This window comes from Micropterus salmoides, unplaced genomic scaffold, assembly GCF_014851395.1.
Source record: "Micropterus salmoides isolate LMB-PRFRI ecotype aquatic unplaced genomic scaffold, ASM1485139v1 Ms_hic_scaffold_3471, whole genome shotgun sequence".
Lineage (NCBI taxonomy): Eukaryota > Metazoa > Chordata > Actinopteri > Centrarchiformes > Centrarchidae > Micropterus > Micropterus salmoides.
In genome coordinates this window covers 6959-18986 of record NW_024042786.1, presented here as the reverse complement: position 1 = coordinate 18986, position 12028 = coordinate 6959, and the positions used below count along the sequence as shown (strand labels likewise).

The window sequence follows — 12028 nt, the reverse complement described above, 5'->3', positions numbered from 1 at the left end:
ATGCAGAGCCGTTAACACATCATGGTGTAAATCTGTGTACACATTTACAAATATATTCCCACTGAGTCAGCACATGAGTCACATACAGAGCTGCATGCTTTTGAAAAGGGTCACATTGTATATTTTTATTCTGACTGTTTGTGTGTGTGTGTGTGTGTGTGTGTGTGTGTGCAGGCCCTCAAGCAGCAGATGGAGGCCCTTCAGCAGCAGTTTAAGCAGAGAGAGGGTGAGTGGTCTGTAGTTCGATGCCAGCTGGACCAGCTGATCAGAGAAAACTCTGAGCTGAGGAAGAAACTCACAGTTACACCACAGTGCCGCCCAGTGGACGGCCAATGTACTGCACAAGCCCACACTGCATACCAGGAGGGACGGACAGAGGTAAAATATTCTGTATAATCTTCTCCTCTTCAAGTCACAAATCATATTAATCCTATAAACATGGAATTCCCCTTATTTTAACCTTATTAATAGTTTGTCAAACAACATTTTTCAGTATAATTTTGTCTCTTTCAGTGTGGTTTCATGAAAGCAGATATTGCAATGTCGCAAGCTTTTGTTGTGGAGGAGTGCAATCAATGTAATCGATCTCCATGTAGCAACCCTTTAATAATTACTGGAGAGAGCAGCCAGTAAAGGGTGAGAGCAACACTTGAGATCGATACAAGGTGCTAGTTCACTTTGCTAAAAAGTTTAGACTGACTTGTTGATCCATGACATCAGCACCAATGAGAATTAATTATATTGTTGTTAGACCCAAACACAGAAGATTAACTAAAATAATCAGCACTTTTAATGATTAATTCTAAGAGTATATCTTACAGTAGAGTACCTGTTATTAGTGTCTGTTTCACACTTTACAACTCTACAGAAATTCGAGAGTTCACCTTTGTAAATCCTTTTGGTATCAAATTATTCAAATATATAATACTCTGGTAAGTGGTCTTTTAAGCACCCCGACAATAATTTATGAGGAAAGACAAAAGATGGTGTCAAAGCACTGGCTGACCTCATTACATGTTTGTGCAGTGAAAGTCGATAAGCTCCCCGTGCCAGGTCTGTCACTGCCCAAACTTGATTTTACCATCACAACTTAAAGGGTTGTGTCAAAACAACAGGTTAAGTTAAGTAGTTGAGCTCTGTCAGGGGGATAATATTTCATAGCAAAGTGTGTTGTTGTCCAAAGTGAATTCCAAGCTGATGTGTTATATAAAGAATATATTAAGGACAGTAAACGCAAAATAACACAAAATACACAAACAAAATATCTTCAAACTTCATTTCTCCATTTAAAATGTACAATTTCCTCAGAATAATACTGAAAAAGGCACTTAAACACATCTTCACCTGTTTATGTAGCTTGTAGAAATTAGTCTGAATCACCAGAAACTTTCAATCGAAAACTGTTGACAATTTTGTACCGCTCTTCCGAGATGGAACATCTTCTCTCAGACGGGTGCAGCCTGGAGACTTTCACTAACGGGACAAAGAAAGTAATTTCTGCAGACCAGAAGGCAAAAACAGTCACATTCTTCAATGGAGACATCAAACACATTTTGGAAGATGGGAAAGTGGTGAGCTCCTGTACTTCTTACCTTTATGTATGTTTAAAAACGTATTGTAGGTTGTATTTTTGCGCTGCTAATTACGCTTGTCGAACAATGATGGTAATATTGGTGTCTTTATTTTTCACCACTAAGATCGTGAACATGTGTGTTACAGGTGTATTACTATGCTGGTTCACAGACAACACATACCACCTACCCAAGTGGTCTGGAGATCCTTCACTTCCCCAACAGGCAGATTGGTAAGAGATGCACATGAGTCAGGGTACTGTTATGTTTTGAGTTTTATATTGTATATGATTTATAGTATATATTTCTCATCTTTAAAGTTTACACAATTTATATTTTTATAATAACAACGTATCAAATGACAATTTGAAACTGAAAACAATGTAAAAACAATTTGCGATTCAGCTCATTGTTTAACTGTCTGGCCCACAACTTTACTCTTTTGGTTTACTGTCATCGCTCTCAGCAGCAGGTAGCTGGCCTGACACAATTAACGACTAGCTGGTGAACATAGTGGGTCATTATGCAGCTAAGAACCGGATATATCCCTCAGGAGTTGGCAGCAACTAAAAACAGAGGAGAGTGAATATTGGAATTGCATTCATCAGGTGGACAGAAACACTCCAAATAAATGATTGTTGCTCCATAACTGCTGAATCAGTAAAAAAGCAAGTGTTTGTTAATTAGTTCACCATATCACCTTAAAAGGGATGAAAAGTCAAAGTTGTTTTTGCCCCCCAGTGGCAAAACAAATCAGTTATTGCAGGTTTAAATCTGCTGTTTTTAACACAGTCTGATAACAAAATATTAGACTCTATTGTCCCCAAGGGAAAATTTGTTTTCACAGCACTGTACAGCGTACACTCAGGCACTCAGGCCTTTTCTTTAAGGTGGCTACCCCTGAGGGGATTAGGCTTTTCTTAAAGCGACCCCCCCTGCATCTCAGTGCTCTGTAGCTGCGCAAAGAGGGCAGTGAGGTGAGATTGATTGAGTGGTTATCTCCTGTGATATTGAGGTTGTTTAATTCTGCTAGGTTGGGTTTGGGGAGACCAATTATCGTGGTGGAGGTGTTAGTTATGGGTGTAAGTTTGGCCCGATTAGTAACGGATGTTAAAGAAGCAGGTGGAACAGTATATTAGGATGGGCTGAGCATTGTATTCCCAGAATATTTTTCTTTAAAAAAGAAAATACTGAAAAAGCACTTGATACCTGATAGACAACTGAAATTCTGCACAAGAGTATTTATAAATACTTTCACTCATACTTGATTAAATTCTCATTATAAACCTCATTGTATTCATTTCATGTGAAGGAGTTCCCATAGGCAACCAGAGTCTTATTGAATAATAATGCAATACAAACATCAACAAATATTATCTAATGTCTATCATACAACTACCCAAAACCCAGATAGTGTTTTTAAATGAACGCTCAGTACAGTGGCCTGATGTATTGACAAACTTAAACTCAGTTTGAACAAATGTTTTTACCCTTTGAACATCTCTAATGGAAAATGGACTCTCTAGTATATGACTACAGCTTCCAGTACATTGTTTCTCCATCCATAACAGAGAAGCGACACCCTGGGGGGAAAAGAGAGATCTTATTTCCAGACCAGACCATCAAGTTTTTGGAGGCTGACGGCAGCGAGAGGACAATCTTCCCGATGGCACCATCGTTCACCTTTCACCGTGAGACTAAAGTCGCTTCCACATTTCAGGTTTAGCTTCAGGGTGTCTCCAGTGTCAGAAAGACAGTGGGACCAAGGACGACTAGCTGTCATTAAGTTGGAAGCTAACAGATATCCTCATAAATAAATAAACAATATTTGTACACCATGAGGTAACCAGTAGGAGGACAGACGCTTGGAAAAATCATCTTATTCCACTCTGTCTGACAGTATCATGTTCTGTAAACTATGAGGTTTACTCTAAGTGAAATATTGTCGATGGATTAAGTTGGTAAAGGCAGACACAATTGAATGAGCATTATGTCTAGATGGGATTTAGTATCGCTTTATGAATTTGTAGTTACTTGAGATGGAAAATTTCCGTGTGAATTCTGCCTCATCATCTCTTTCAGATCAGGTGAGAAGATGGTCGATTTCCCCAACGGACAGCGAGAGATCCACACTTCCCAGTACAAGAGGAGAGAGGATCCTGATGGGACGGTTAAGACCATCTACCCCGACGGACGACAGGAAACCAAGTACGCGTCAGGCAGAGTACGCATCAAGGACAAAGTAACCATCAGACATCTTAAATGAATGTGTGTGTGTTCTTATATGTAAGTATAAGACAGGGAGTTTTGTTTGTGTGTGTATGTGTTTGGGGAAGTAGATCTGGGAGGGAATAACTTTAATTTATGTTTGAAATAGGCACCAGTACAGTAGTGATCACAGATAGTGGATTAGAGATGTCTTCACGTTGTACACTCAACAATTTGTTTAACTATTTATTTATTATATCTTTTTAAAAGGTAGAGAACTTTTTTGATCTTTAAAATGCCTCTTTATCCTTTCAGATAGGTATATTTTTTATATTCTACTCTGATCCTGAGCCAACAACTGTCATTGATCTTAATGAGTTATCTGATAAACTCTTTGAAAATATCAGTGTTGCTGTGCTGCTCACACCACAAGACATTTTATTTGTCCCAAACTGTTGTCTCATTTTGCACGGGCGTGGATTCTGTGCCAACGTCAGGGTTTTAGTCTCAACTCTCAGTATCAATGAATTAAAAGTCTGAGACTGTCAAATTGTGGTAAAAGCCTTGTAATCTGCACCAGCCCTAACTAAACCCTGCATCGGTTTACCAGCATCAGCAAGATGGTGTAAAAAATTTTTGTTTTATTTTATCTTGAAGAATTCTGTTACTCCTACTGACAGTAAATGTTTGTTTTCTCTATTTATCTACTCTTCACAAGAAAAAAGTGGTTTGTTAAAAGTAATACAACTGAGTATTAAAAATGATTGACAAGAGATAATACACATCAGTTATTCAATTTAATTGTGACCTCTTTTCCACTGTGCTGGGAATATCCCTTGGCATACAGAAGTGATGTGTCTTACATTTCAAAACAAGTCAGGGCTTAGCAAGAAATCCGGAAAGAAAAAAATTGAAAAAAAGGAACTCCACTCTAAGTGGGTTTGAATCATCGACTGAGCAATGGAGGATCCTGTGGCCCCCACAACAGTGAATCAAAGTCTTCTTCACCTTTTATGTCCTTCTTCCCCTCCTCCTTGTCTCTCCTAGACTTCTCATCTGATGTGGCCAAAGTGTGCGTCAGCTTGTGAAGCTCTTGGATGACTATCTTCACATCCAGTTCATGCTGCGAGGCCCTCAGAGTGGCTGCATTAAATGGGAATGTCCGAATGAAATCTCCAACTCTGAGTGGAGGAACATGTTGTCCATTCAGTGCTGGCTTGTGATTCCCACTGTGAAACAATCACAACATTTGATTATTATGTTATATGAATGGTATTTGAAAGCAGTACCCCTCTTTGACAAGATGCAGCTATTTAACCTCATCACCTTGCTTTCATCCACTTACATAAAACTTATCAAGGCTCTTGTACTTTTTTAACTTTAAAGTTGTAATCTCTGCTGTCTAAAAAGTTGAAAGGGGAAATAGTGTTTTTTAAATAGCATAATTATTGAATAAACAACGATATTAGATACTTAAAGAAACTACCATTCTAAACTACCATTGACATAAATCAAGCCACAGGAGATCCTGTTGAAAAAGGCTCTGTTCCACGGCTGTGTTTTTAGTTTTTAGCAAAATGACAATGGGATTTTGAATGAGGTTTTCTTACATTTGGAACAGAAGCAGGATGTTTTGGTTTTACTTCAACTCTCTTAACGGGACTAAGAGGGGTGAAGGCCAACAGTCCTGCCGCTTAATCTCTCTCTCTTCAGCTATGTGTCACGCTGTATCCTCTCACTTTCGAGTGAGCGTGGCTTAGAGCAATAAACAGTAGGATTTGATTTAAATTCCATTTGTAAGTAAATATTGCTCACATATCCCATTTCCACTTGGAAAAATATGTCTCATTACTGAAGCTAAACATGTTTTACTGTGACTTAAAGTGATCCCGCTACATTATGTAACCTGTAAATAATTTACCAAACACATGGTGAACAATTTGACCTAGATTGCACATTTTCAAAAAAAAACAATGCATTGGTTTTTTGGTTATATATATATATATATATATATACAGTGGGTACGGAAAGTATTCAGACCCCTTTAAATTTTCACTCTTTGTTTCATTGCAGCCATTTTCCAAAAATCAAAAAAGTTCATTTTATTTCTCAGTAATGTACACTCAGCTCCCCATCTTGACGGAAAAAAACAGAAATGTAGAAATTTTTGCAAATTTATTAAAAAAGAAAAACTGAAATATCACATGGTCATAAGTATTCAGACCCTTTGCCGTGACACTCATATTTAACTCAGGTGCTGTCTATTTCTTCTGATCATCCTTGAGATGGTTCTACACCTTCATTTGAGTCCAGCTGTGTTTGATTATACTGATTGGACTTGATTAGGAAAGCCACACCTGTCTATATAAGACCTTACAGCTCACAGTGCATGTCAGAGCAAATGAGAATCGTGAGGTCAAAGGAACTGCCTGAAGAGCTCAGAGACAGAATTGTGGCAAGGCACAGATCTGGCCAAGGTTACAAAAAATTTCTGCTGCACTTAAGGTTCCTAAGAGCACAGTGGCCTCCATAATCCTCAAATGGAAGACGTTTGGGACGACCAGAACCCTTCCTAGAGCTGGCCGTCCGGCCAAACTGAGCTATCGGGGGAGAAGAGCCTTGGTGAGAGAGGTAAAGAAGAACCCAAAGGTCACTGTGGCTGTGCTCCAGAGATGCAGTCGGGAGATGGGAGAAAGTTGTAGTAAGTCAACCATCACTGCAGCAATCCACCAGTCGGGGCTTTATGGCAGAGTGGCCCAACGGAAGCCTCTCCTCAGTGCAAGACACATGAAAGCCCGCATGGAGTTTGCTAAAAAACACCTGAAGGACTCCAAGATGGTGATAAATAAGATCCTCTGGTCTGATGAGACCAAGATAGAACTTTTTGGCCTTAATTCTAAGCGGTATGTGTGGAGAAAACCAGGCACTGCTCATCACCTGTCCAATACAGTCTCAACAGTGAAGCACGGTGGTGGCAGCATCATGCTGTGGGGGTGTTTTTCAGCTGCAGGGACAGGACGACTGGTTGCAATCGAGGGAAAGATGAAGGCCAAGTACAGGGATATCCTGGACGAAAACCTTTTCCAGAGTGCTCTGGACCTCAGACTGGGCCGAAGGTTTACCTTCCAACAAGACAATGACCCTAAGCACACCGCTAAAATAACGAAGGAGTGGCTTCACAACAACTCCGTGGCTGTTCTTGAATGGCCCAGCCAGAGCCCTGACTTAAACCCAATTGAGCATCTCTGGAGAGACCTGAAAATGGCTGTCCACCAACGTTTACCATCCAACCTGACAGAACTGGAGAGGATCTGCAAGGAGGAATGGCAGAGGATACCCAAATCCAGATGTGAAAAACTTGTTGCATCTTTCCCAAAACGACTCATGGCTGTATTGGATCAAAAGGGTGCTTCTACTAAATACTGAGCAAAGGGTCTGAATACTTATGACCATGTGATATTTCAGTTTTTCTTTTTTAATAAATTTGCAAAAATTTCTACATTTCTGTTTTTTTCTGTCAAGATGGGGTGCTGAGTGTACATTACTGAGAAATAAAATTAACTTTTTTGATTTTTGGAAAATGGCTGCAATGAAACAAAGAGTGAAAAATTTAAAGGGGTCTGAATACTTTCTGTACCCACTGTATATATATATGTAAAAAACTTGAAAAAAAAACATAGCAGTACTGTATATACCTGTAGATGTTTGGGAGCTTTGACGACACAGAAGAATGTCTGAATCCCAGCCCCTTCTGTGTGATATCATGTATCGAAGAGGAAACGTCTGTATCTCCCAAGAGCTCTATCTCGGCTTCTGTTTCAGTGTCGTCACGGTTTGTAACCTCAGACACATGAAGACTCCTGCCGTCCTTCTGCCACGTCGCAAGAGCTGGACATGTCTGTCTGTTTACCAATGACACGTTTGTCCTTGAATGTGGGCCGAGTATCAAGTTTAGGCTCTTGGCGGTGTGGTTTGTGGTAGCGGTGGTGTTAACTATTCTGCCACTGGGATATAGCTTGTTTAAGTCAACAGGGGGAAGGTGTCTGTGGTAGTCTGCTGCAAAAGCATGTTGTCTGGACTGTCTTTGGTTCATCTTTTCAGGTAGGCGAAGAGTTTTTAGCAGAGGCAGAGTCATGGACTGGCTTACACCGCTTTGCTTTGGAAATTTGGTTTCTTTAAACTTTGACAGCACAGGTATTGAAATATGTGAGGGGTGGTTTGCATGCAAACAAGGCTGCTTGTACCCATGTCTCTGATAAGCCCTCTCCCTCAAGCTGTCAATCAATGTATAGTTCATTAAATCAATCAGATCGTTGATTAGCCTTTTCTTCACTGTAATATCTGCTTGGCAGTCCAGAGTCAACGCAGGGCTGTAGTTGACCTCCAGCAGCCACGGCTTAAACTTGCCGTCAATAAGGATATCAAAGCCAAACAGCTCTACACAGTTTGGACAGGAGGGGACGGAGGGAGCGATCGTGAGGAGGGTCAGAGTGACAATGTTGTTGATCCTCTGCCACAAAAGCAGCTCATTGATGTTTTGGCTGTGGAGAAAATGCCTGAACTTGCTCATGGTCCACTTGCATCCCTGGCCCACTCTCTCTTTTTCGGTTTTGTAGAAAGGACCGAACTTATTGATGCTGGTGTTGGTGAGATGAGCATACAGGTTATGCAGAGACGACAGGTTGTACTTCTCAGTGGCGAAACGCACCAGGCCTTCCTGATGAATGTAAACGGTCAGTGGATGAAAGCTCTTCACACACACATAGATCCTCAGGTCAAACTTGTAGCCGGAGATCAGCAGTGGGTTGCTGATGTACCTCTGTACGATTACAGAGCAGTCGTAGACCAAGTCCTTAATGTCCTCAAACATGAAGATCCCTCTGCCTCTGGAGAGATCCACAGGCTTACATATCCAGTAAGCTGACAGTCCTCTGGTCAGACGTAGTTTGTTGTACTCAGCCAGGAAGCGGGTATAATCGTTGGGAAGGATGAAAGCGGTGGGACTGAAGTCATAGAAAGCTGGACCGAATGTGGCTCTCATTCTCCTCAGGTTGCGTGCCAGGCAGTCCTTCCAAATGAATTACAAATCAATCTTTTAGTGTGATCGTTTTTGTGAAGGCACTCTTTCTAGTTGATTTCTGTTTGGAAACTTTTTTAGTGTGGTATTCTTGCTTAAGCCCCATTAACACCTGGGATTAACATGTGATCTGTGAGTTCTGGGGTGCACCCTTTTCTCATTTTTGATTATAAAACAGGTATGTTTACATTTTGTTAAGAATAAAAGGAAGGTGCAAAAAAGATGCTGCGAAAGTACAGTTTCATTGGCCCAATCAGATGTAAAATTAATAGCTCTCAGATTAAGTTTCCAAACCAGGATTGTTATACATCAGTTATACATCAATACAATAACAAATCACAGGATTTTAGTGAACAGATTCTTTTTTTTGGCTGTACTTCCGTATAAAAAGGACAAACATATGGATTATTTTGGTGTCTATATCTAATTTTCGTTACCAGATGACACCAAGAGCTCTCTGCATTTCTTTCTCTCTGCAATTCACAAAGTTAACACACGTCGAAACATCACCTTGCGCGTGATGCCAACAGTCTTGGGGTGGTGGTTGAGGCGCTGCCATGGCAGCAATTTGTGAATTCGGAGTTGCGAAATGCAGAGCCCCGCCAGTAAAGATTCCAGTCTTCCTCCTCCCGTTCTCCTTTGTCATATTCCTTCCATCCTCGCTCCAGAAGCACCTCCCTCACCAGCTCTGGGCCTCTGTCATGTAGTCTGAACACCAGGGATGCAGCCATGCAGCATTGTAAACTATAGACACAGGAGAAATACAGAACAGAAACATGGATAATTTATCTGTCTTTGTCTGAGGTGCATTTTTTGAATCATCTTTTTCTTTGCAGGTATGTCAAACAAAGTGCTAAAGGAAACATTACATAAGCAGGTGGGAAATGAAATGTCCACTGTGTTTTTAAACTCATTGTTCCAGACGGCATTTTAACAATCAGGAAATTACAGAATATGGTCTGTAATAGACAATAATAATAATAATAATAATGCATTACATTTATATAGCGCTTTATCATGGAAACTCAAAGCGCTTCACAGTGAAGTGGGGGGAGGGACTCACCTCAAACACCACCAATGTGTAGCACCCACCTGGGTGATGCAGGCAGCCATTTAGCGCCAGAACGCTCACCACACATCAGCTTGAGGCAGAGAGGGGGGGACACATTGAGCTAATTACTATGGGGGATGATTAGATGGCCAGATGGTGAAAGCCAGGTTGGGAATTTTGCCATGACATTCAGCAGGACAAACCCAAAAGACAAAGTCAAAAGCCTCTGCAGGTGGCGCGAGGGCATTGCAGGGGAGGCAAAGATGCCATGTGAGGTGAATTTGAGTCAAAAATGGCACTTCTCAAATTCACACAAACAGGAAATACATACGGATATCATTCAGTGTGACTTACACTTCACGATATTAGAAGCACTCCAGACGGGATTATTCAAATATGGTTATGTTAAAATCACCACTCCTTCTCCAGAGAACTGAATCCAATCTGAATGAGCCGCACTGACACAGGTCATCCCCTGGCTGGTGTCAAAGCACCTTGTTTATGTGAGCTAAAGCGTTCGCATGTATTTCCAAGAAGCCCAAACAAACCTGACACTTTGTCTGCCCACCTGCACAGACAGAGGGATCAGACTCAAGCTTCACCAGCTCATTAACCAACACAGAACTTTCTCACATCATTATCTGAAAACATTTACAAAGGATCAGAGTGCTGCATTTCGGACCGCTAAAGATTAATAAATACACACACATAATAATAATGGTCACTTCTTAACAACTCAGAAAACACTGATGCAGAAAATTAAATGTCCAAAGATAAGTGATGCAAGAAAAATGTATTAGCATAAGTGTTAAGATGGTTAACATGGTTTTTCAGAGGCTTTTTTCACGCTAAAAGGGAATTACTAACTGGAAACTCTAACAACATGTAAAAAACTAGAATATGTAAGTCAGGAACTTCCCATTTCTAAAATCGATATCAATAATACACCAATTAGTAATTTACGATATTGAAAAAAGTGTGATTTGGCTTACCTTTGAATGCACATTACCAAATAGTCTCACTTTGTTTCTGCCAGGTTAATGAAGGGTAGATGGTGAGAGTCATTCCTGTCGAACTCTTGCATAGTGTACAGTGTTCTCGTAGCTCCTCCCATTGACAAAACCAGACTCTCACACAAACAGGCTCAAACTGCAGGGGGTAGGTCTGACAGGTTTTTGTACAGGAGGCGTCTATCGTACAGAACAATGATTGTTAGATGAATGAATGTCTTATGTTAGATCTGTATTGTTGTATGCTTGCTGTTATCACAGAGATAATTAGTTATTTAATACTTAAGAGGATAAAAAAAATCCAAATTTACAAAAAGGATAGAATATTTTAGAGTTGGATATTACCTACGTTAAAATACACTTAGTTCTGATCTATCCACTGTAAGTACAAACCTAGCATTAGACTATTTGTTCTACGAGCTATGGTCTAGTGCAGTTTTATTGGACGGGTGTGGGTGTGATTGGATACATGTATGTAACTGCGCCAGAGTTCAGGATTAGTCTAAATATATTTACATTTTACAGGAAGAGACAAGAGGCATTTTGAAAAAGAAAAATACTCAAAGACACAGCAAAATGTTTTCCAATTTCTAATCCTGTCCCTGTGTTATTTGTTCATTTATTTCAAATTCTAACTATGTTGGGTTTTTTTTTTTAAGTATTACTTTATTTCTGTATAATAAAATTTTACTGCGTCTTTAAGGCAGAAATAAAAAACTAAACTTGGACCTGCCACAGTCTATTTTGCTAAATTTCTGATTACAGAGATATTTTTTTTACCATTGTGTGTTATAGCCATGTTTTCAATTATAGGGTTAAATTTAATGCACTTGCTGCCAGACATTAATGTCATCAGCACAGTGATTGTGCTGATGACATTTCATCATCAAAAAAATGGTGTTAGTTCAAGCAGACAAATCATTACAACAGTACTGACACCCAGTGGCAGGTTGAGCAAATTTACTGAGTTTTTAATGTGTATTTAATTGTTTATTTGTCTTTTAGTGACAACAATGTAGTGAAGAGGTTGTTACCACAGTGGAGTTCAGTTTCTGTACATCCAGTTGGCTGAGAGTGAGGTGAGGTGTGTTCTCTGACCCATCGAAATGTG

At 40.0% G+C, this 12028-nt stretch overlaps 1 protein-coding gene across 1 annotated transcript; it reads right to left on the bottom strand.

The window, feature by feature from the left end:
- Positions 1 to 4561: 4561 nt before the first annotated feature.
- On the bottom strand, positions 4562 to 9602 carry LOC119884461 (probable tubulin polyglutamylase TTLL2). Its single transcript, XM_038694868.1, is given in 4 exon segments — positions 4562 to 5008; positions 7475 to 8847; positions 9367 to 9431; positions 9434 to 9602. Coding segments are annotated over 4 exon segments (1875 nt in total). The 5' UTR covers positions 9588 to 9602; the 3' UTR covers positions 4562 to 4725.
- Between the last annotated feature and the right edge of the window lie 2426 nt (positions 9603 to 12028).